Source organism: Acanthaster planci, linkage group LG04, assembly GCF_054643075.1.
Source record: "Acanthaster planci isolate LZ-2023a linkage group LG04, COTS_SCS, whole genome shotgun sequence".
Lineage (NCBI taxonomy): Eukaryota > Metazoa > Echinodermata > Asteroidea > Valvatida > Acanthasteridae > Acanthaster > Acanthaster planci.
This window is the reverse complement of record NC_141780.1, coordinates 11642150-11668292: the sequence shown is the minus strand read 5'-3', so window position 1 is coordinate 11668292 and position 26143 is coordinate 11642150. Positions and strand designations below refer to the sequence as shown.

Genomic DNA, 26143 nt, shown 5'->3' with positions numbered 1-26143 from the left:
GAATGACTGACCTTGTCAAACAACTGGTCACAAAGTGATTGGCCAAACTCGCCATCTTCCAGAAACAAGAAACTCCGAATGGATTTGAAGTGTTGACCAATTTTCAGCTCCACCATGAAGTAGTCCAGAATACTTTGATTGACCAAACTGATTCTGTCCGGTGGAGAGAGGCAATTAAAACATTAAGTGCACAGTCAATTTGTATGAATGTTTTTCTGAATTGAGAATGACAAGTTCAAAGAATACACAGTAGCCTTCCATTTGCATTCACACTACAAGCCGTGGCAGATCTGTTTATTAGAATACAAGAACACGAAAGAAATGAACCACAGCCCTCCATTTTCTATTGTACTCCTGAATGTTAATGAGCTTGAATTAGGCTATATGCCAAAGGTTGAAGAGTGCTCTAGAAATGAGAGAATGCTCCTGTCCAAGGGATGAAGACATGAGCTACATACCAAAATGTAGCATTTTATGCCCTTATTTAGAAAAAAAATGTTCATGTACTGGCTCATGCAGCTGAAATCCAAGATGGCCACTGAAATTCAAGATGGCCACCACGAAATCCTAAAAAATGCATAATGCAAGCTATTTCCCTTTTTGGTGACCATTTTTTCCCACTAGAGGAGGTTTCTGGACAAATACAATGTACTTGTACACAATATTGATATCCTACAGTATGATAACATATCAATAGTAACAGATCTGTCTTGCATTGTGTTACACTTTCAATCATGTTTTGAGAAAGCTGTCAATTTCATTAATCTATGTACATAATGCCCCAAATCTATAATGGTAACCTGTTACAGTCTATTACACTAAATATGCTCAAAGTAGTCTTGTTTAATTGTATGTTCCCTCAGATGGATGGTAAGTTGTTTGCCAAAAGGGAGGATCCTACAAAATTGGACGCACACAAGTGCGCAGTGAGGACTGCTTTCTTCCTTTTCCCCAGCTTTTACAAACTCTAGAAATCTGTCAGTGTCTCTGTTTTCCTTACAATAGTTCTTGAAACATAGTCAGGTTAATGTAGCTTTCTGAAGGGAATGTTCCTTACAGAAAGAAGGGATAAAGAATATTTCACTTGGTCATATAACTCCGGAATGAACTCAATGAAAAAGCCTCATTAGCCAGAGAGCTGTCTGTAACAGTGATCAAGGCTCTCATTTCAGCAGGAAATCTAGTATACTAGACAGGGGGTTGTAGCTGACAAAGTTACTGGGAAGACTAGGAAGAAATTTGATATATCAGCCACAATAAACACCCCCCCCCAAAAAAGAAGCATATTTTAGTCTTCTGTATACATTGTACGTGTGTGGCTGGGCAACGCTGCCATGCCATGCATAGTTTCAAGAGACTGACCAGTGCTTAATCTTGTTATGCTGTGGAACTCTGCATAATAGGGGTAATGAGTATAACTCAACTTGAAATTCACAGGACCATCAAACTTACTGGTTATGGTACTTACTAGATCAGCAATAACGTTTATCTATAGTCCTGGTCAAACCACCCAGAGGGAATTTTGAGCACTGATGACATTGGTTGCATAATCTGCAGACCACAGGATACATGCAGATGGGGACTATTTCCTACACTATCTAATACAAATGACTCAAAGTTTTGAGGCATGTTGATCACATGAACTTTAGCAAATATATAGATCAGTCTAAATACTGGTCAGCTGAAGGTCAGACAATGTTTACCTAAACATCCTAAAAATGTGAAATTGAGCATTACCCATAGCTTCTAAGGCATGTCTAGAGCCATCCTAAATCTGCCACAATCCGTTAAACAGTTGAGGAGCATCAAGTCCAATGAAAAGTAATAGCAGCTGGATTTTACCATTCTTAAACCTTCTAATCATGCAACACTCAAAGTGGATTTGAAGGATCTGGGAGGGTAGGGTTAAATATGCCCTCATCTAAACTTGCTGATAGATTTTGGAACCCAGGTACTGAAGGCAAAGTTTGAATGACATCTAGAATGACTTACTGGGCCAAGAGTGGGGAAGTGACTGATCTCTTCATGATGATAGGTAATGACTGCAACTCAACAGCATCAATGCTTTCACTCTCGGCAGCTTGTAAGCCATAGTCACCAATCTCTGTTGTCAGTGGCATGAATCCAATGTTGGATAAAAGGTCTGGCATCGGAGGCTTGTCTGGAGAAAAATAAAATATAATTTTTTTAAATCCCAGGCAATGATCTGGACTTGAAAAGGTCATTCACAAGTGAGCAATCAAGTGCAGCAAAATGCCCACATGGGACAGGTATTCCCATAAAGAAATTCCCATTCAGGACAATCATTTTCATACATAAATCCCCATTAAGAAATACTGATACACAACACAAGCACATCCCTGTGCAAAAATTCCAATACGCAAGTCAAGCGTCAATGTTAAATGACATTTTTATTCTTTATTTTAATGATCGGTGTTCTTAGAACACTACACCTTAGTTTTTCAACACTTTCTGTAGAGACAAACAAGAGTTAAATCCTGCTTGTTTTAGTATGAGTTTTCCTTAAGGACTCTTGGAAATCTGCACACAGAGCCAATCTGTGTTCATCAGTGGAAAGCAAGAATATATTGGATCCTTATACTAGTTACTTACCAAGGGCTTCAAAGTTATCTTGAAACAGTTCCACCCCTTGGCCTGTCCAGACAACGACCGCTTGCTGTGCCATGGAATGATCACTGTCTGTGTTATCAACTGTTTGTTTTTCCATCTCTGCCCCCCTCTGCTCATCAAGCCTTCCCCTACCATATATGACATTCTGTGCTGTGGAGTCTGAGGGGTGCTGGCTGTGATGTACAGCTACAAGACTTGTCCTGTCTGGCTGCCTTTTGACATCCACTGTCTGCTGATCATGAGGGTGAAGCAAGGTCTGTATTGTGGAATCTGAGGCATGGCCAACTGGCAGTTTGAAAACTGCACCGACTTGTGTCACAAATTGAGTGACACGTGAACTTGTGTCATGATCGATGCTGGCTGATTGGCTATCAGGCTTTACCATCACAGAGTCCAAGTTCTTGCTCAGTAAATCTGAAACTTGCCTGTGGGTGGCTGATGGGTACAACACATCACCAAGGGTGGAATCCCCAGCATGTCCAAATGCACTTTTCCTTTTCACTCTGCCTTCCCTGCCTGACTGGTTTCCCTGTGAAGATGAATAAGATGTCTTGCTGTCTTTGGCTGAGGCTGCTGATGAGGATTGTTCCACTGAAACAGTAGGGAGGGGTGCAATTCTGGAGCCAGAGGGACCAATATGACCTGTTGAGGTGCTCTCTTGTTTGAGATTTTCCTGTGATGAAGAGTCCTCTGTAACAGCACAGATACCAGGAGGCTGGGTCTTTTTATCTGTGGGATACAGGATGTCACCTAATGACGAGTCCCCAGCATGTCTGTGACTGCTTTTGATAACTGGCCTCATTTCCCCTTCTGTTGACTCATAACCTACTCTGTAACGTGAATCAGCAGGTCCCCCGCGAGTGCTCAAGAAAGTAGGTGCAGAATGCCCTGTGACAGAGGAATATATGATATCTCCAGCAACTGAGTCTGAGGGATGTGCTTGTGATGTTGCAGGTAATGCAGGATCCACAAAAGATGGGAGTCCCAGCATTTCATCAACTACATTGATAGCAGGTGGATGCTGTGAGGACAACTCCTGGTTTGGTACCTTAGATGGCAGACTAGATCCAATCTGGATCAGAACATCCTCAACATCTGCATCGTTTGAAGATGCCATCTCAAGGCCATCATCCTCAATGGGCTCCCTAGGGAGAAAGTCTTGAATGGATAGATCCATAAGGTTTGGTGTCGCCTCTACCCTTGTTGGGTTTGTTCCCATTGATCTATCATCACCACTACTCTGACCAATCATCTGAAGTGTGCCTTCAATGTCTTCATTAGGGAGTCCATCAGTTTTTTCCACATGAGTTCCAATGGGGATCAGCCCACTAGGTGCATCCCCCGTTAGTAGGTCTGCCTGTGGAAGGTTAGGCTCTTGGCTTGCTTCCTGAGTGGCTACATATGGAGGAACCGTGTGGGTTCGCATCTTTGATGCTCCAGCTTCATTACTACTACCAGTGGGAAGATTCACTGAATGAAGTGTTTCAAGGTCTTGTCTTGCTCCACTTTCTATCAGAATCCTGTCTGCAGAGGTGACCGTGGTTCCCTTTGAGCTCTCACCGACCCCTGATCCCCCTTTAGACTCATTGTCTGGGATATCGAGAGGGGTCATGGTTGACTGCTTGTTGGCAAGTTCTTCTCTGATTTTCATTTCTTCTTGAACCATGAATTTCAAACGTGCTTGATCCAGCTGATGTCGACTGACACGCCACAGGGCTTTGCGCTCTCTAGCAGCTGCTTCTTCAGTTAGTTGAGCATAGTACTCAATCATCTCCTCCCTGAGATGGTGAATCACGAGAAAATCTTATTACGTGCTATCACAGATAGTTACATAACACTCACAAAATCAAACCTCATGTCAAGAAAAAGAACTTTTAGGGCTGTGCCGAATATCCAAATGCTCAATTGTTTATTGAATATTTGAATATCATCTTCTGAATTTGAATATTCGAATGCAAAATTCATGAAAAAGAAGGGAGAATCTTCTTTTTTTTTAATGAGAACAATTGCAATATTCAATTACACTAACAATTTGCATTTCATAGTATGACACCTCTCCCCTCCCCCAAGAAATCGTACTACAGCAGCCTTATTTGGAAAAGTAAAACTCATAGCATATAACATTTGATACTTGCAGTTATACATGCATGCTCTCTGATGCACTTGAGTTGGAAGTAGACGTTTCATCAAAGTAAATGTAAGAACTTTTAATTAACATCCAATTCAAATAGGAGTACATTTACATTGGATTTATTAATCAAATATCTCTAAAATTGCAGAATCTATGAGTGACACCTAACAATATCAAGTAATGAATACTTTTACTTGTGGTACACAAGCTAACCTAGCCTCCCTTGATGACATGCACCATTGTATTGTCCTCAGTTTCAGATCAGCAAAATGCAATACTTAAGGAATAACCTCAGGAAAGTATCACTACATTCTATTTAAAAAGAGTCAATACTGGTCTACCATGCAGCATGCATCCTACCTCACTTTCTGTTCTACTTCATATTGAGCCCTTGCTTCGCCTTCTTCCCTTTTGGTCAGTGCATCCATCCTTTCAATATCCTCCTGTCTCTCTGCCTCTTCTGTGAGTGCACGACGCTGAATAAAAAAAGATAACTTCACACTAATTGCACATGCCGATGAATATGGATGAATAAACCAAATGTCCCAAGCAACGTCCAGCAATGAATGAGGTTTTATAAGATGATGACATTTGACTAACCACAAGATCCCTCTGCATTTGGTCCTTAAGTTGCTGGAATTCTTGTCTCTTCTTGGCATCTTCTACCATTCTCCGTTCTTGAATTGCATCTACATTGATAAAAATTGAAACTGAATGGAAAATGCAGTGTAAAGATGACTGAAAACCTCTTTCCCAAGGAAACCTTCTGAGAGATTATTTGCAACTGATGGCACAGCTGTTTGGCATTCTAATGAAAGCCAAGGCATCGTCACTGAGGAATTACCTTGGAGTCGTTTCAGCTCTTCTGATGCTGCCTGTCTTGCTTGACTGATTAATGCCTGTCTTGCTTCTGATTCCATCAGCTCCTAAAAATATTAACAGAAACAATACCGAGACAATATTTTCTTTGCTGTGCAGATGAGATAAAAACAAACTTGAATAACAAAATAAGAAAGGACAAACTTGCAAAATAGGTAATACTAGATTGTCAATACCAGATTACAGCCATTTGCCTTTTGTACAGATTTCGAATTAAGGTCTGTCCATATATTGATAATATCTGATACATTGATTTTGCTTTGATATTGGTATGAACGATATCACTTGAACGCTGAAATCCATATATCGAAGGTGCTGATATAGTGAAAAAAATGAAAAATTAAAATTATAATAAAGTAGTTGTTACACACAATGTCTTGTCCAAGGTGAAAGAAGACGTTTGTGCCTTTTCCTAGAATTGTACTTAATGTGGGCCACAAACTCAAAGGCAATAAATTGTTGCAGTTTTCAGCCCAATAAACCTCTGACTCCCCTTTCGTGAATTGAATCTTGACACCGCCGGTTTACCCTAATCTTGCTGACTGTCTTGAATTGAATCTTGACACAGTCAGCTTGCTCTGATCTTGCCGACTGTCTGATCTTGCTGATGACTGTAGCGGTCTCGCGGACTTGTTAAAATGTTTGCGCTAGTCCAGTGGCATCGTTAGGATTTTACTATTGGGGGGCACAAGGGGGCACCAGCATCTTATGGGGGAACCTGCTTTCAGTGGTGTGTTTTTGGGGGCAAGTTTTTGTTAGCCTTGTTTAAAATCCATTCATCCATTTTTTCTTTCAGTGGGGGCATCTGGGGGGCTACCGAGAATTTGTGGAGGGCATGTGCCCCTTCCCGTGGCTACGGCACGTTTTTTGCAGTTTATTTCCTCTGTAGGACCGTCCCCTAACCTGTAGAGTTTGCCCTTAACCTTTTTTGTGTTCCTTTGAAGGGTCCAGATTATTTTCATTTTGCCATAAATGGATCATAAATAAAGATTAAATCCTTTAAAAGAAATCTGGAAAAAACGAAAGCCATGCAAAGACACCCAGTCTAATAGTGCTGTTAAGGTAGTACTGTTACTTAGCAATGTGGCTCTGAAATCAGCAGGGCATTCCAGACATCAGAACTGGCCAATCTACACCTGGAGCATCTTGATTTATACCTTTTGCGCACCTTTTATAAGATTTCATGGCTTTGTCAATCATTTAGTCTTTCCTTGAGACCCCAGTGCGTGATGTTGAATCATGCAGAATGCACCTTCTTAATGGCCAACATGCTGGTTAGTGTAGCAAGTCCAAAAACACATGAAATGGTGCTCTACTACAATGACCCAAATAATCCCCGACGCCTCGAACTGAGACTGATAATCTCACAGCCCGCACATGCAGTTCCCATGCATTTTTCTTGGCAATGACCCAAAACTGCGATCAATGATTGTTTGCCGAGTAGGCTGAATCAACAAGGAACCCGAAAACTGCATACATGTACTTCAGTGTTGAGGTCGGTTCATAAATGTACTTGAATGGGCCTTACATCACAGTGGGCGCTAAACGCTTTCCAACCACAGCATGGTTCAAACTTGAAAATTGTACTGTATTTTGGGGGCAGGTTTAGCAAGTCAGTTGATTTGGGTATAAAAGAACTGAACCATCAATAAGGTCTGCCCTTCTAGTCACCGGCAAGCTGGGAGCTCGGAAGCTGTGCACTGGTTCTTTAGAGAGGCAAGTCACAGAGCAGGCTGTCATGATCATGGAATGGCAAGACTTGGAGTGAATGTTCATATTAAAATGAGATGAGCCATCAGTGATGCTGGGCATTCCAAACGTTGATATCGGGAATTATCTATAATCGACAGAGTTTACTTCAAATTAAAAAAAGAGATTTTTTTTAAAGTCCAGTTTCTTAATTTTTGGCACAAATAGCCCAGTCTGCTTTGAATGTATAACCCAGATAATAATTTCAGCCTAATTCAAAGGCTCAGGCAAGAAAACCAACACCCCATGAAAAACTTTCAGTTGATGCATTTACCTGTTCTTGCCTTGAGATGGTTTTCTGTCTGGCCAGTGCTTGCATATGACCAATGTAGACTGCCGTTCTCTTGGCTGAGTTGTCTAACTCTTCTGTGGAGAAAGTCAAACTAATCCTTGGAATAGAAACCCCAGGATTGCACAGAAAATGCTGCAAAATAAGAATGAAAGGGACGCACATATTTATAATACTTGCTGATAAAGTTTGTAAAATTCCATGAAATAAAGATTGATTTGTTCTACAAGAGATGAACGTTTTACACAATTTACCTCTGGACAACAGAGACGCAATAAATTCAACGACTTTCCACAGACATAGATGTCATACGCCAGATCCTTCAAAAACAGGGGGACATTCTCCTCAGCACTGTCCGACTTCATGACAAATCCTTGTGTCCAGTAATGCTTATCTGTGGACAGGACAAATTCAACAAATTATTCTATAATTCTATTTATTTTTTTCAAGAAAAAAAGTCAGTAAAAGAAATGCAACCTTAGCAAATAAGATCCCTTCTCAGAAATTACAGTGGTAGTCTGCTTGTTTCATTTCACACAATTTTCCGAAAGTGCAAAACTACATACTCCATGCAGCACTACTGCCAAATAGTAACAAGGCAAAAAGTTCTAATGTCAAAGGAATCTGAAATGCCATAGTAATCACGCGCTCATGCAGTGATATACTCATCTTGTGCACATGCTATGGTTTCAGGCACATTATAAATTGGTTCCTAGCACTCCACAAGTTGCATGTGTGCAGGCGTGCCATGTATAGTGTGGACCTCTGCACAAAAGAAGTCCACATAATGTAGGATGCGATGGTGTAATGTGGACCCGCACACGTCCACACAATGTTTCCCCCTCTCTGAAAGTTTCAGGGGCATTTTGGGGGCAAGGCTATCTGTGGCAAAATGAAGATGAACAGTCCATGGAATCATCATCAAAAATCCAACTTGACAGAGTTATACTAGTTGGAGGAGAAAACGAGCATTTTCCTAAAGTTTCTTTAACCAAAGGAGAATAAAGGAATGTCCACACTTTGTACGTAAAACAGGTATGGGTGTGCAGCTGTGTGTGTGCATACATCCTATGGCAGCTCTCCTGTGACATGCATGTACTGCCACGCATGACTTCAGCTGAGTTCACTATAAACAATACTGAGAATGAAAGGATCCTCACCTCTGTAGTGAAGGTATTCATCACTAACAGATATCAGGAACTCCCCAAAGACATCACGACAGATTCCATTAAACACCCAGTCTTGGATAAACCTGAGCAAACCAAAAAAAGACCTTGTAACTATCATGTTGCAATGAAATGTGAACAGCTGTCTTGATGTAAAGAAAACATTGCAAATGAACAATCTCACTCCAGAACCAGTTTCTGACAGGTTTTCTGCATTGATATCTTACAAACACACATTTGGAAATAAAATGTTCATTCAATCTGTCGCCTGATGAAACATTTCTTGTACATCAATATGTTCACATCATAAATTGAACATGGAGTCTACAGACTTCTATGCTTTAATGGTAAAGACAAAAAATCATGCAAGTAACTGAGACATGTACCCCCCATTTTCAACTCACATCAAGTAAGGTCCACAGCTACTTCGAAGTAGCGATAAAACCAGCTGGTATCTGTCCTGGAGACTACAGTCCAGAGCCTCTTCATACAGGTAGGAAAGCAGCTTGATACCAAGAGGAAAAGTGTCTCTTGGATCTCCTGGCTTGGTAATGAGAGGGTGATTGCAGCCACACAGATCAGCAAGGTACCTGTAGGATTCATCAAGGAGGCATTAAATACAACAGTCCTAGTTGGTAGATCTAAGAGGCTGGGACTTGTGGACTTTCTAGCTTGGTATTGAGACAGTGATTGCAACCACAAAGACCACTCAGGTACATGTATCTAAGGGGAAGTTCATTAGGGAAGGATTAGTTATGACAGTCACTACTGGTGTGTCACAGAGCCGTGACCTGGTGTTTTCTGGCTTAGTTTTGAGCGGCTGATTGCTTGCCCACAGATCAGCTAGGTACCTACGCAAGGATTCATTAAGGTAACATATGACAGTCCATGTTGGTGTGCCTTGGAGACTGAGCGTTTCGGGTTTCTTGCTTGGTGTTGAGACTGAGATTACAACAACACATACATGAGGTCAGGCGTTACCACACAATAGATTAAAATTTTAAATGACCTGAAGGCTCAATTAAATACGTTTCAATCTATTGTGCGGTAAAGGGCCCTTTGTATGCTTTACGTAAGAAAGAGGAAGAAAAACGATATACATGTGCACAGTACAAACAGTAACACTGGTGTACCATAATTCTGCAATGTTATCTAGTGAGCATTGGCATTGTAATAACTTATTTCAAGTTAACAATAACAACAGGCCTTACACTAAGAACAGAAAGTATTAAAATTGCCACTTTTGAATTTATAGTCAGGCAAATGGGCATTTGCTTTTAGAGTAAAAATAGCAAAGTGCATTGAGTTAGAACAGCGCATTACGCAGGGTTTGACATGGACTGTGCAACACAGTTATATGTCACATTGTTTGTTGTCATGGATTGACTAATCAGAATGGAGAATTCAAGTTTGCCTGAAGTCAATGTCTTGCATCAGTAATTTTGCATTAATGCCTCTCAAACCATGTTGCCTTTGTCTATTATTAGACACAGGTAATGGACAGCTAATAAGATACAAAGCTGCATTTAAAGATTCTGTTAAAACAAACTTCTTTTATCAAACCCTCTTAATAAGAATTCATTAAAAGGTTGTGAAGGATTTGGAAGATTTGGATGTAGTAAAAAGTCAAGGAATCAGGGTATATAATCTATTAGCGACTTTTAAGACAACTGTTGCCTGTTGTTGTTTTGAGCCAACAATACTGAAAGGGATGGAAACATTGAAACAACATTGCTATGGAAATAAGAAAAAAAGTTTTAGGCAAGTCTAAGGCCAAAAATAAAATTGTTGAAATAAAAGTTTCCACAGGGAAGATACCTCAACTGTTGTATCATCTTGCCATACATAGCTTTGATTGTCATCACTGTCACCTTCCCATCACTAGAGGGCCTCCTCATTATTGCAGCTTGGTAGTACTGTAGAAACCTCCTAATGCCACTAGTAAATGCCTGCAGCACCAGACCACCAGTGTAGGTAGAGTCAAGCACCCTCTGCTGGGCAAAACTAGATAGTCTGCAGTGATCTGTGCCAGCCTGGGCGAGTTCTGTCAGTAGTTGGTTGAAGCTACCAGGGGTAGTTCCCGTCAAACACACATCAGGGTTGATGACAAAACACTGGGCTTCCTAAAAGCCAAATATTGAATGAAACAAAAGAGACGAATACATTAACCATGTGTAATGCAAAAACTGGACACGGTGCGGTAATCTAATGGTGCCAAACACTGTACCGTACAGTGCTGGTATACCAAACACTGTAACACACTGAACAATTCCCATTGGCTCCCAAACTTTTTCATACACTGGAAATTTACATTAAATAAAAGAAATACATTAAGGACTGACGATAATGACTTGAGAGTTATTCAGGAAAATCTTGTTTGTGATGGAACAACACTTTACAACAGCCAACAGTGCTTGCTTACATTTCCAACTTTAGACATATATCAACATATATCACAGTGATTCCAGTGCTATAGAATGGTTCCCACCAATCTATTATAGTTCTAATGCAATAGTAGGAACCAGTGTACTGTAAGATGTATTTTTAAGTGCTGACTCAAGAAGATCTTGATTTCACTTTGATATCAGACTTCCAGTGAAAACTACCCAAAAGGTGAAACAGCAAAGAAAAAGAACATAAATACAACTACATGCAAGACTTTTAATGTAATTTCTTTCCAACTCAGTTTTTAGATGTTTGTTAGGAGCACTGACCAACTTGAACAGGTGACTAAAAATCGCCGTACCAAATGACCGCAATACTGAACATTTTCAGTATTGTGTTGACCCATCCTGTTCTTTATATTGAAACAAAACAAGGACACCAAACTGATTAGGCATTACCGCGCTAAGTTCATTACACCATGGTTCATCCATTTTTGTCATCATTTTCACGAGCGTACAAATTGTTTGTGTACGAGCGTAAGGTGAATTGGTTACGTACACTTTAGAAACGTTAAAAATGACAATGAAAAAATGACGATTTATGAATGCCAAGTATTACAGACTGGCATAGTTTACACTTCAAGCTGCTATATGCACGCTGTCTGGTTGTAGTTTCAGCTCCTGTTGAAGCACAAACATCTATTGCTCCAATATGTACAAGTGAAAAAGAGTTCCATTTTTCATTGTGTAACGTAAGAAATATCTTTGTAAGCCATCAAATCAAACATGGCTGAACTAGAGGATCAATACAAGAAATCTGTTGCTTCTAATGTGAAAGGAGGAACAACTCACAAGGAAATTTCTCACAAGCTCCAAGGCAACTTTCATCTTGAGAAGTACTCTGAGACGTCCATGAAATTATGTGTGCAGTTGCTTGAAATTGGGATTAAACTTTAACACTTAAGATAACTTTTGTTTTTCATTTTCAAAAGGAAAACAAGAAACGACTTCTGCATCTTTTTCCACATTTTCAAACCGAAAACGACTTTTATTTTTAATTTTTGTTTTCCAATCAACAGAAAACAGAAAACTTGTTTTGATTGTTTGATACTCGTTTCCAAATCAAAAAAATGAATGAACAAAAAGTACACGGCCCGTAAAACATTTTTCAAGCTTCCAGCCGTCAAAGCTCCGCTGCGCCTCATTTGCAATAACCAATGAGGTTTGGTATCCAGACACTAGGGCATTTTATAGTTCATTTGTGTACGCATTTTCCTTTATGTAGACAGGTGCCCTGCTAAGTGTACAGCATGCTTAATGCATTAATATGCGACTTTAACAATGCAAAAATATTATTGTACACCACATAGCTGTATACTTTTACCACTTTTTATAAGTTTTTGTGAAGAAGACAAAAACATATCAAAGGTAAATTTGCTGACTGCTATTCTTGGCCACGAAAAACAAACACTTTTCTTTCAAGAAAAAAATACCTGTCCATGGCCACAGGCAATTTGTTCAAAATTTTTGCATGCCCGAAAGCATGTAAAGGAGAAATTATTCTCCCGGGCAATTGGACAACCATTAATGTCCAGGCTTGTCATGGACATTGGTCTTCCTCCTGCCACTATTCTCTGGACGTATACTGCAGATTAACAGCCGTACATGTTGAATTAGAATGGGTCCTCAGGCACCATAGAGAAATCCGTATTTTGTACTCTTTTAGGGGGAAGGGGGCAAGGAAAGAGCACTCTTTGTACTTTTGACAAAAATGGATGACTCTTAACCAAATAAGCCATATGCGAGTTAAATTTGAATAAAATCCAGTACACTGAGGTCTTTAAATTCACGTGAACATAACAACTTGAACTCTCCATACTATTGCTATACCTCGTGATTCGGGCCAAGCTTTTGCTAAGTTACATAAGAGACGCCTTGCAAGAATACAGTTTTCTCAATGGATAAGAATGGCAAGAAGGAACCAGTCCATTCCAGAGACGGTGGTCGCTATGCAAAAGCTTGCCTCTAATCACGAGGTATAGCAACAGTGTCTTCAGTCTGGGGAATTCACATTGTTACGTTTCCATGCAATCATGTAACACAGTGTACCAGATTTTATTCAAATTTAACTTGCAAGTGGCTTATTAAAATGTCCTCTTAGCCACCAATTGCAAACACAATCCAACACAATTGGAAGGCAAAGCTGTGCAAGTTGATAGCATTATACAGACACACCAGTCCCAATTATATGCAATTACATAGAGTAACAAGCCACTTGTGTTGACAGCCAAAATCCAAGAATCTAGAACATTCAACAATACTAAAGTCTAAAGCAAAGTTTAACCACTTCGAGCCGGGGCATTTTGAAATGTTTAGGATGCTGGGCCGGCATGACTATCATTTTTTCCGTTTTCAAAATCCTTCAATTCATCATTCCATTTAACAGTCGTTTATAGCCACACAAAGTAATCTTCAGGCACTACTCTAAGTTGACAGGTGACCTTCATTGACGCCCGAATATTTCAGCCAGGCCTGCAGCCTTGTAAACAGAGCCCAGATAGTGCGGTGTTATACAACTGTCTTTTGTTCACGAACCTGGCTCAGTGCACTGCTGACCTCTTTTCAATAGGGGCCAGATTAGCATGCAGCGGTGCTCATCCCTACGGTGGTGGAGAGCTTTTGTCCCCGGTGGTAATCCGCTTGCTCTACATACCCCAAACCCTGGTATACAGTTTCAAAATAACGCTGGATTATCACCACTTTTGAGAGTGAAAAATGCCGGTAATGCCCAGCAGCCTGGTCTTTTGTTCGGAGTACGGTCTTTTGTTACAGGGCCCTGTTTCCTTTGTCCGAGTTCGGAGACCCTGGCCACACATATAAACCATACGGCTCCGATTTCGGAGTCCCCGGCTGGTAGTGGTTAATAGGGGTAAACTAGCATAAAACATATTTAAGGATGATATACATTTATTAGCTCAAGTACCTTGTCCAGTCTAAATGTTTCTGATGGCACGCTCAAAAGCACATGTACGCTGTCTTGGACAAGCTGAACTTGGTCGGGAATGATCAAGAGAGGGCGTTCCAGTGATGCATCTAAGACCGAAGCCTCTAGGCATCGAAGTTTATACATTTCATCAAACATTCTAGACCCAGCTTCTGTTAGGTATGGCCTTTCAGTAGTCCTAGGTTTGCTGAGAAGAGAAGACAAATGAGAAACATACAAAACTGACAGGCTATTAGAAATAAAGAACCATTGTACCATCAGACAAAATTAAAAAATCAATTAAAAATCACGTGATGACGTCATGATGACGTCCTGCTTCTAGGACTGTCTTTGGATGATGGTTGAAAGAAATGCCAAGTTTGATGTCAATCGAAAATTGCAAAAGGGTAAAAGTCCTGCTCAGAATGAAAACCTGTGTTATGGAATGGGATTTGATGTGGAAGAAAAAATGTAAAAAAATTCAAACAAATAAAAAAAAAATTAACAAAAACAATAGTTGTTTCGGCCGATGCAGGAAACAGCTGATAATTTCTAGATGTTTAAGACAAAATAATTATCTCAACTCTTTCAGTACTGTGTTTTACAAGAAAGACAAAAAGTAATGATAAGGTGGAATCTTTCCGAAAAAGTTAGGAGGTGCATGTAAATGTTGCAGCCCATACTTGCCAATGGTCTCCCATGTGTGGTGTTGGTTGGGTTGATAGTCCAATGCCTTCTGCCAGACATTATCATCTCTTGTCACTGGTGTCTCTGTTGCTGGTGTAGACAGGGATGATGACTCATGAAAGCCTTCGTCCTCAGAAGGCTGGCAAGGAAGAAACATAAAATGACCCATGGACTGAATTCATAATATCAAGGCTGCATTCACTGGACGTGACACAGACCTTCAGATGCTAGGATCCATTAACTGAGTTCAAAGCACAATTTCAGGGATGCTACAACAGAGCATAAGTAAGACACTTTAACCAAGTCACATCCTTTCTGATCACATGCCAGGACATGAAAACACCAGTCAACCACTATACAGTCACTATACCCTGCAGTGTATCTCTTTCTTGAATATTGTATTGTTAATTACCCAGAACAATCATATGGCCAGTATATAAATGCATGCACATCAACTGTACAATATTTTTACATATATGGATGAATATAAACTGTGTAGGGGAAGCAGTTGAAGCATATTCATCTGTGTCAATGATTGATTTCTGTTATCTGATTTGCCAAATCCATTTTACTTAACGTTTTGCATATAAGTGATACAGGTTTCCTCAACATAATGTATAAGCTTGAAACACGAATCTGTGTTTCTAAAACCAAGCTGGCAAGGCCAAAAGTAACTTGTAAAGGTCTCACTTTTGATGATAGATGGGTATGACTGACACAATTGAAATGATACACCATGTCCATCCGTGATGCACAAAATTCTAAGCAATGGGTCAAAACACTCATTTCAACTTAATAAGAGACACTAATGGTAGGTAAAATAGAGAACAGAACCCAGGACAGAGAAGCACAGGAAACATTGGTCATTGCTGTCACACCCAAGAATGCAAAGCACCTGAAACAAAATCCTTGAAGACACAGTCATTTTTCCTGATTGGCGACGAGGGATATGGACATTTTCATCAACCGCCAGAACCAAAAAAAAGATCAGGAAATATAAACAGATTTTATGTATGATTTCATGCATGTGTAGATGGAGGTGTTTAGAGGGACTAAATAATGACCGACAAAGGTAACCTTAGCATAAATTTGCATGTGGAAGGGGACTACCGATTATTTGGCATCAAATAAAACTTTGAATTCTACTTCTAATCCAACCTCAGAGACATTTGGTATCTTGAGGCCAAGCAAGTCCATGTTAGTGGTATCAGGAAGCTCAGGGAAATCTAACTTGACATCCAGCTGTCTGGTTTTGCTGTGAGTCAGTCCACTGAATAGGGTCTCCCTTGTGTTACGTTCATGTTCACTGTCTAGAAGACCCTGGGAATAATATGAACATTTGAAAAGATTCATCAAAAGTGAAACCATAACACTGTCATGCACTGCACTCTTGAACATGTTCTTACACTTGACGGGCGTGCAAAATTTTGTCAAAATCACGGCACTCTGAGGTCAAAGTCATATTTAATGCACAAGTATCACCTGCTCACAAGTGTGGAGCCAATACAAATGCTGGCTTTCATTTTTGGTTCCTAGAACGGGCTATATTTAAAATGGAATTAAGTAAGTTACAATGCAAAGCTTTGTAGAAGCACCATGTATTTTTTTGTGAGTGAATACGGTTCTGAAAAGAACTGTTCCATTAAATGTTTCCGACAGTATGCTCTGTCTACCCTTATTCTGATGCTGGACAAGGCATACTATCCAAAACATTGCGTCCACCAAGTTTTTCAGAACCCCACTCACTCATCTTAGAATGTCCACAATTATATATAACGGTTTGCCCGTACCCAACGTATACAAAACGTATATAAAAACCTCACAAGCTTACTCGGGTGGGACTCGAACCCACGACCTCCTGCTTACTAGAGCAGATGTCTTAACCACTCGACCACCGAGCTTGCTGGGGTCGGCTGGCCGGTCCGAGTCAAATGAAGCAGCGGGTACCGCGAACTATTTTCAAGATGTATTTTTGCGTTGGGAGGATGTTAATTATATATAACGGTTTGCCCGTACCCAACGTATATAAAACGTATATAAAAACCTCACAAGCTTACTCGGGTGGGACTCGAACCCACGACCTCCTGCTTACTAGTGCAGATGTCTTAACCACTCGACCACCGAGCTTGCTGGGGTCGGCTGGCCGGTCCGAGTCAAATGAAGCAGCGGGCAAGCTCAGTGGTCGAGTGGTTAAGACATCTGCACTAGTAAGCAGGAGGTCGTGGGTTCGAGTCCCATCCGAGTAAGCTTGTGAGGTTTTTTCGCAAGCTCTCGGACAAGCACTGAGCATACAGTGCTTATATATATACGTTGGGTACGGGCAAACCATTATATATAATTAACATCTTCCCAACGCAAAAATACATCTTGAAAATGTCCACAATGCAAACCTTCAAAATCATGATTTGAATTGCCAACAACTCAATAGTTTGTGCTATGATGTATCCGTTCTTAAACTGCATTTTTTTTTTTAGTTGCATTATGATGCATCATTTTGCCCACCAATTATCAATTTTATGTGGTGCAAGTTACAATACAATTTTCAAGCAATTCTGAAAACTTCTTGTCATGATTATAAAAGGCATACATAGCCACAATGAAATTCAACTATTTTTTGCGATTCTTCTGAGATCTGAGAACATCATAAACCAGCACTGTAAAAGTAATGATTGTCACCATCCAAATTTATCTACAAAATCAATCAACAAATTTGAGCATCAATCCTGTCCATGGCACAAGTTGAACATAGATCTACATATAATAATGTATATTACTTCAGACATAAGCAGCTCGCCATCACAACATAATTTCAGACACTACCTTGACATACAATTGTTAAACAAGGTAAATAATCTTAAGGTTTTGTGCATACAGATTCTCACATCTTGCATTTTGCTCAGGACATTAACATATTACCAAGCACAGACAATGTCCTTATTTGGGCTTGGGTGGTATTTCGGTATTACCGAATACCACTTTTTTTTTTTTTTAATACTGAACAATACCAACTAACAATCCATGAATACAAGAATATCGGCTACTTCAGTATTGAATTTCAATACCGCTGTATTCTGGCTAATTTGTTCAGAATGTTTCCACTACCCTCTTAAGATGAAAGCAGACAATTACATGTATATCCACAACAGTGACTGCATACTTTGTGGTTTCAGTCACCCAGCATTGTGTTTGAATTGTCTGACGAGATAAGATGTAATGTGATACTTCAGCATGCGGCCACCACCCCACCTGTCAAAGGTTTTGTTTTCCTATCGCTGCCGTCGAGTTTGCGGTTTTGGAATAGCTTCTAGGCAGTGCTTGTTGTATTGCTAACCGGCACATATCACAGCCCTACAGCTTGGGAATTAAAAATCAGCTGGTCTTCTGTGTCCACACTGGATTTAATTTTCGGAAGACTTTTATTGGCGGATCAGAAAATGCGAATACTGCTTGTGCTAGCCTTGTGCTCTCTTTGGGTCTTTTTTGTCCTTTATATACATTATTTACAAGTATTTTGGTGAAAATTTATCAAACCAAAGCCAGGAATGTGTGTTATAAACTATAAAATGATTCCATAAATCTACATCTGTTCGACATCCACAGCAATCAACGATTATTTTTCTGTTGTTCTGACAGTCATTCCAACCACACGAAAAGAGAAGCAAACACCTGATTCCTCACTTGTCACTGTATTTCAGTTTGTCTGGAATAAATTGAGGACAACGTGGTTAATCAAAAAGATCTCTCAGTTATGATTAATCAAATACCTTGTGATGTGTTAAGAAGAGTAGACTTCATTGTTATAAGACAACATGTCTAATGTGCATGTGAAATTTAAAAAGCAAATACACGTGAAAGCATCAATCCAGGGATTTTTAAAAGACTTTCAATAGCCATGGATGACGACGAAGCTAACAGTAACTAAGCTGCTTGCACATGTAGGCCTGGATGTACCTGCAAGAATGTGAAGACTCGTCAAATAAAATCCCGTTCCATGTAAGTAGTCTTTCCAAAACAAATTGTGTCACAGAGAGACATTTTTTGTTTAATTTTTCGTCTGTCTTTTGATTTTCGATACAAGCTGCATGACAAGACTGATCAACAGTCCGTGTTCACTCACCCACACGCAAGATGGTCGCTGAAGAAGCATGACGTCATGAAGGAATATTGCGATTGGATAGCTGTGTCTTGCCAAATGTACATCATGAAAACACAGTCTCATTGGCGGGTACGCTAGATCTTTTTGCAGCAATATGTATAATTCAGTGTTGGGAGATTAGTTGGACTCTTGGGATGTGAAGACAGGATTGGAATTTTTTTTGGGGCGTTTGTTTTATCCATGTAAAATATCATCCGTTTTATATCGTGCACTGCGTGTGTCATGAGGACAGGAAACTGGCAAATGACATCTGTATATCACGTTGTAAGCGTGCGTGACGCATATGGAGGGGCGGGTGATAAGCCTCGTGCTGCCGTGCAGCAGCTGGAGATTTTTAGGAAACACGCTCGCTTGAGTACAGACAGTATGACCTCAAATACATGAACATAGAAAACATAAACGCACACATGAGATTAATATTTGTAAATGAACCTGCAGACAAATTTGTGACGGCAGTGTTTTTTCGACTTGCAACTATAGAGCTGCATTTGATGTAGTGGAACGTACAACCCTTTTTTGGCAGAAACTCTACACTGACTGATTGTCGCATTTGCATCATGCATTCGTTGGCAATGGTTCGGCCGGGCGGGAACCAATGTGGTGCACTGCACACGTGTTTTCACTACTGCGATTCGTAAACACTTTATAAATGGATTGTCAACAATGGTTTTTCAGGCAACGGAGTCACGGAAACCTTTCGCAATACCATTGTACCAGGAATTTCATACAATGCAATTTTCACTGTAACAGATTTTCTCCCTATAGAAATGTGCATGTTTTTGCCGGGACCGCAGATTTTTGTTTGTTATAATCGGAATTTCGTTAATAACGAGAGTCAACTGTACTTGTAATGCTGGCCACAATGCAGAGTTTTCTGGAAGCCACCTTACTATTGCACATACGCAGTGTTAGGGCACAGTTAAGAGGAGCAGCCACTGGTAACCAGCACATAATCATTACAATAACGCAACTTGACTGTAGTACGGGTGCAGATTTTGACACCGTACGAGTGACCACACAGATATAGGAATCGCGGAGCAACAAATTGGTATTCAAAACACCGTCCCTTTTTAAAAAAATTCTTTCACATAAACAACATTTATTTGACATCAAATGGACAGATAAATTATAATAGTTATTAAGTTTTTGGGGCTTTGTGACGTTAAAACCTTTATGCTGGCCCCTAGTTTTATTTGTGTTTTGCCATTGAATGTCAGCATCACGGCTGCTTTTTGATGACATCATTGCTTTCTGCAACGAATACCGCGGTATTAAATTTTTTCACGGATACCGCAGTATCGAAAAGGCAATACCGCCCAAGCCAATCTTTATTCAACGTAAACTTTAATCAGCATTTTACTCAATAGAAATGATTAGTGACAACTGGTCAGTTGTTGCTATTCCTTCAATGAGCAGTCATTTGATAATGAGCAAGTTTGGCATTTAAAAAAGGCAAGGTCATTTGCCAACAAAGCACGTGTACATCTGTGTAGGCTGCACTGACCAGGCAGACCTCACTCACACATCCAGATGACCTCAGACGTACTTCATTTGGGTATGTGATATAAGAAAGGCAAACTGGATCACAGGTCAATATGGTCAACTACATACTTTTAATGTGAAAAGTCCGTTGCCAAGTAGGTCTCTTCCAGGTTCTGCTTCAAAGAGCTGCAAAATTGAGAACAAAAAAGGGCAGACCTGTCATCAACTTGGCAAGCTTTTAAGCAACAGATTTGACATACGGAAATGCTGGAAGTAAAATCCACACTTGAAGGAGATTCTGTACCAGTTAAGAAATGCCACTAATAATAGTTTAAGAACAAACCTTATTTTGGAGCATCCTGTAATTTCTCAGCTCTCCTTGGTCATCTGACTGAACAGCTTCTAATTGCTGACCCTCAAAGAGATCCCTAAACAAAAACAAAAAAAGAATGCACTAATGGTAAATTCCATCTTCTGTAATTAACGTAATGCATCCTAGCCTCTGGAAATCTGTTTTATGATCCTACTCGTAACCTGCTCATTCATAATATTATTCAGTGCTCTCATATTTTGTACACTGCAGTTTGTTCTGTTTTTGTTTGGTTTTCTCTTGTATTGGCATGCCTGACTCAAGCTGTGCTTTCAAGGTTTCTGCCACCTTCTATGGCTTAATCAAATACATTGTAAATACACAGATTTTGCCATGAGGAGGAAACGAAAGTGTGTGTGATTGATTGGTTTGTGAAGAAAAGTTTGGTGAATAACTAACCAAAAATAAATGGACATTTTGAGCAGGTTGCTGTTTGCATTATCACAAATTTGGCTACCGAAACAATCATTCAGCATTACTTGATCATGAGCTCAATTTAAAGAAAACTTTATTATTTTGTAGCTTTCACTTTACAAGTTGCACAACACTCCTCTAATGGTTCATGGATAAATAATAAAGTGCACAGAACACAAACTTTCAAGGAAAATCACTAAAACTCTAGCCCCACCGTGACTATCATCCCTGAGTACTGGTACTTTTTGGCAAATAATTATTTAGAATGTTCCAATCTGTTAAAGTGCTGTGTAACGCCCAATGTCATACATTCTCTGTGCTAAAATAAATGAGGATCCAGATATCATATTCCAAAAGTAATGTACATGTAGTGGCTAGGGTGCTATGATACATCCATCAAATCAAAACAATGCAAAGCAGGAGTTGGAATTTCAAAGTTTTACGTGTATTTCAGTTTAACCCCTTGACGACAGGAATTTCTTTCCGAAAGCCGACTCCAAGAATTCCAACCTCGCTTGGCCACAAAGGCCACCTGCCGAATTCTCGGTTTGTGGCCTGCGTGCTCTGCACGCTTTCAATTACACAGTGAAAAGGCTGATTGTTCGGTAGCATGCAGCTCTACTCAAGCTTCCACATTCCCTTTGCGTCTTTTCAAAGTGGGAACTATTGTGAAGCTGGTGATTATGATGCAAATTCGGTCTTTTCATTTCTGGGCTACACACAAAGACCAATTACCACATATACAACAGCCAGAGTCTGCCTTCTTTCACAGTGTTCGCTCGAGCGTGGGCCGAGAATAATAGCTGAAAAGCGGGCTGAGGATCTTAATTTTTACAGTGGCTATAGCTGCTTCCCGGCACGAAGGGATCAATAAACAGTTTGCTTCCCATATGAGAAAGATCAGTCTCATAAATGTGTGTGTATCTAATCCACACAATAAACAAACAAACCTGGAATAGTGAATGTAGCCCTGGTAGCCTTGGTGATAAACATGGCAGCTGTCGCCATGGTAACGTGGTCCAGAGGGTAAAACGACAGCATGTTCATCCTGGTTATAAACATTATAAATATCACTGGAGTGAAATATGGGCAGTGGAGGCAGGACCTTTGAAACAAGCTTTCTTTGGAATCTGCAACATGCCATTTCTTCCTTTCTCTGTCTCTGAATTTTACATTAAATATACATAAAGCAAAGAAAAAGACTACATTGATATTTTTTCCTCAAAAAATATTTTAAGTTTCATTCCGAACATCGGAATACTTTGATATGCATTCTGATAAAAGCTATCTTAACTACTCTTTTGATTTTACTGCAGTTTTTATGTGATCCTGAAGGCAGAACCACATGTACCTTGTTCTTTAACCCAACTACTGGCAGACTTGGCTCCTTGTGTCCCACAGGTGGTTTCTGATGATGGTTGCAATCACTACCAGCCAATGCAAGCAATAGCTGGAGGGCAGCTTTCAACTCAGGGTGATGACCTTTAAAAATAGGAGGATAAAACATACATTAACCACAACTGTACAAAATGTTGGTGGACATGAGAAAATACCAACTTGCCAGGCAATAGGATTTCCTCATTTTTTACCATTGTCCACATTTGGTAACGATGACACTAGCCCCTCCAGTTGATGTGCTTCATCACACTTCCTCTGTCGCCTCCTCTCAAAGACAACTTGAAGTAGACGCTCCTTCACACCAATGGACATGCCCTCATTGCCGACATCATTCCAATCCTCAGTGGATATGACATCCTTATTGTCACTTTGCAGGGGACCATTCAAGTTGGCAAAGAGAGTTGAATACAGAGATACCCATAGAGCCCTTCGGTGTTTGTCTAGTCTGGTATTGGGCACGTTAAGCTGGGGATGTAACAGTCCTTTATTGATGCAGGCATCAAGCAGCTGATTAAAAAGCCCTGTGATAGAATCCATTCTTCTGAGACTGTCACTCATGTCTGTAGTAATAAATAATGTGAATCAGAATTCACTCATGAATATATGATGAATACGCATACATGTACTCTACATGCATGTTGAGATATACGCACACAACACTCTTACATTGTAAATGTTAACACATCTTTATATTGATCTTAGCATGGGAAATGAACATTTAGGCCTTGAACTAGCGGGGCAAGGCAAGGCCGAACAAGGCAGATGGCAATTCTGCTTTTATTTATGTGAGCCAACACGGTGAACACCACATGTTGGGATTTGCCACGCAAATGTAGAAATTAAACATTTGACAAATTGTGCATCTACACAAGAATGATGAGAGAACCCCGACAAACACAAACGTCCTTCATCAAAACCCATTCCTAAATCTACATGTATGGCTTGCACACGCTTGAACTCATGATGAACAAAAATGGGGGAAACCAACCACTTCTTTAACAATGAGTGAAATTAAGGCCAAAAACTGGTCAGTCAAAACATCCTGGCCCTAATAATTTGGTTCTGCCAAATTGATCAGACATATTCCAATGCCACATGAGAACACATACAGTTTGTAAAGTGTCAGTCATGCAGACTTTTACCATTTATACTCCCTTTGGACAAATAGCAAAATTGGTTGGAAACTGTCCAATATTGGACTACAATGCTAATTTAATAATAATGACCGGGACCTTTGATACACGAAGCCGAGAAATCCACAAGCCAAAACAAAATAAGCAAAGGCTCCTTCGGGCCATTCTCACATAAAGTGCGTGACGTTTGCAAGTAATTTGGAAGTGTAATGTATATTGAATATTTTAGTCAGCTACAAGGGACACCTTGTATTACAATTAAACATTCTTTTCAAGTAATGTTTCAATTTACAGGAAATAAACAGATGTATCTCTATTACGTGTTTGACATCAGACAGTTAAGATTTTGCGACAATACTAAGTCGTACGCATGAGATACATGTAAGTCATGCGCACAAGATAACAAAAATGTCCCTTTAGGGGTTCCAGAGAAATACATGTAGCCCTGGTATACAATTGAATCTAGGTTTCTTTTTCTAGGAAAGGGAATGGTGACGTTACGTGTGTGACTAAAAAGTGTTACATGTTGGCTTATTGTTTTTGAGGGGAATATCTTCATAATTTTATGAACAACCTTGATAACAAAACAAATAACAGTGCAGTGAAAAACTAATTTCAACAAGACTTCTTGCTGAACAGGAAATGTGTGAACAAGAAAAACTTCCATTTGCAGTACATTAACATGTAGTTTGTACATGTATGCGTGCAACTTACATGTACATCCATACGCATTGTACATACCCTACACGTATATATGTATGGGCTCTGCTGGTAAACACAGCACAGCTGTTAGACAGCAAACACACGCTGGTCCAAAAATAAGGAATTCTTTTTACAATGTTCTGATGACAAAGTCAATTAACCCCAACTCCCTAGGGAGGGTGATTTACTAGCGACCTTCCCCATTCTGGCAAAATTCAACACCATACAGTAAACTGTGCACATACATGTATACAGGTGGACTCTGTGGTATGCGTAATTCCAAACACACAAAAAAAGGCAGTATACCAGCGCAGTACCCTTCCTAACAGATTCCAACAAACTCTGGTGTTGGAGTTTGGTTGGTTTTGGATCATTAGTACTTAGCATCACAGCCTGCAGGTACGCCTATGAATATGTATTGCAAATGTTGCATCAAAACTCAGCTTCTTACACAATTATCCGGGCCTCACCAATCCAAATATCTCATTGTATGACAATGATACATGTACATACACGTATAGTTAAATTGACAGATCCAAATCACTTGATTGAACAACTGATTTTGTAGGATGACCAAGCCTCGTTTTCTCAAGTGAATGAGCACTGGGGTCACTTATCGAGACCCAGGTATACAGATCCATGTGAAAAAGCAGGACTGGTTTCACGTGGATGCACAATCAGTAATTCCAAGGGCTGGTTCGCTCTTTCCATTAAAGAGCACCTCAGAGGAAAACATGTTTTCTCTGATTTTATCTGTTCAAATAAATATGAAAGCATCCAAATCAAACGCAGTGTCATTTGTCTTCAGAGCTCAACTATAACTATCTAAGCCCTTGTGCATGCCAAACAATGGCTACATGTACATGTGCAAGCATTGTTTGGTGTGTGCAAAGGTTCTCCACTGTGAACACAGGGCGAGGGTTCCACTCATTTTTTCCAACTGACGTCATCTACATTCAAAAATTTGCATTTTAGCATGAATAGAAAAAAGCCCTTTTTAGCCTTTTATGGAATAGCCAAAAAGGGGCAAAATTAGTCCTAGGCCTAGAGGGGAAAATCCCCAGGCCTATTGACATGTAGTATTGACTCAAACTCTTAACCTTTAAATCAAATGTGCCTGAAATTTCACTATTTATGCGCTATAAACATTTCCCACACTGTGCTGAAAAGGTTTTAGTTATTTTCACCACGTTGCTGCCAAAAAGAGGAAAACATGCAAATCCCTGTACCAAGTGGATCATATGAATGGAAAGTTACTATAGACGTGAGTGCAATAAATAGAACAACCTCCGACCCCGAGAATGTCATGTTATGAATACACTCCATGGCTGAAGCTGCAGTCCCTAGCACCAGCAGATTATCTGCCAAGGATAAACCATTACTTTTTTGCGGAATAAAATGCGAAAACGATGGCCTGTTATTATTTATGACGAACAAGTGAAGTGTCTTTCATGTCTTTCATCTAAACTAGCGCTCACCTGATGAGGCCACACGAACGGACCACGTACATGTACAGTACGTACCAGTGAATTACAGACAGTCTGTGTCTACTTTTCATATGCGCGCTTTAGTGTCTAACTCTCAATCCC

At 40.0% G+C, this 26143-nt stretch overlaps 1 protein-coding gene and 1 non-coding gene across 3 annotated transcripts in view; both read right to left on the bottom strand.

The window, feature by feature from the left end:
• The window catches only part of tubgcp6 (tubulin gamma complex associated protein 6), a 33956-nt gene extending 7838 nt beyond the window's left edge, over positions 1-26118 (bottom strand). Inside the window, exons 1-20 of one of the 2 annotated variants that reach the window (XM_087135882.1) lie at positions 26033-26118; positions 22911-23279; positions 22673-22803; positions 22272-22369; positions 20881-20965; positions 20667-20723; positions 16058-16219; positions 14896-15038; positions 14213-14420; positions 10664-10968; positions 9250-9435; positions 8840-8931; positions 7934-8073; positions 7665-7814; positions 5607-5688; positions 5363-5451; positions 5123-5238; positions 2614-4409; positions 1993-2161; positions 12-153 (exon numbers count right to left, since the gene is read on the bottom strand). In XM_087135882.1, coding sequence (XP_086992008.1) covers positions 12-153; positions 1993-2161; positions 2614-4409; positions 5123-5238; positions 5363-5451; positions 5607-5688; positions 7665-7814; positions 7934-8073; positions 8840-8931; positions 9250-9435; positions 10664-10968; positions 14213-14420; positions 14896-15038; positions 16058-16219; positions 20667-20723; positions 20881-20965; positions 22272-22369; positions 22673-22803; positions 22911-23277 — 4518 coding nt within the window. In that variant the 5' untranslated portion in view covers positions 23278-23279; positions 26033-26118. Of the gene's footprint in view, positions 1-11; positions 154-1992; positions 2162-2613; positions 4410-5122; positions 5239-5362; positions 5452-5606; positions 5689-7664; positions 7815-7933; positions 8074-8839; positions 8932-9249; positions 9436-10663; positions 10969-14212; positions 14421-14895; positions 15039-16057; positions 16220-20666; positions 20724-20880; positions 20966-22271; positions 22370-22672; positions 22804-22910; positions 23280-25841; positions 25978-26032 lie in introns of those variants that run through there. The other variant, XM_087135883.1, reaches the window with a different exon arrangement.
• Positions 16727-16800, bottom strand: Trnat-agu (transfer RNA threonine (anticodon AGU)). The gene has a single exon. It is a non-coding gene; the product is annotated as a tRNA-Thr (tRNA).
• Positions 26119-26143: the final 25 nt, after the last annotated feature.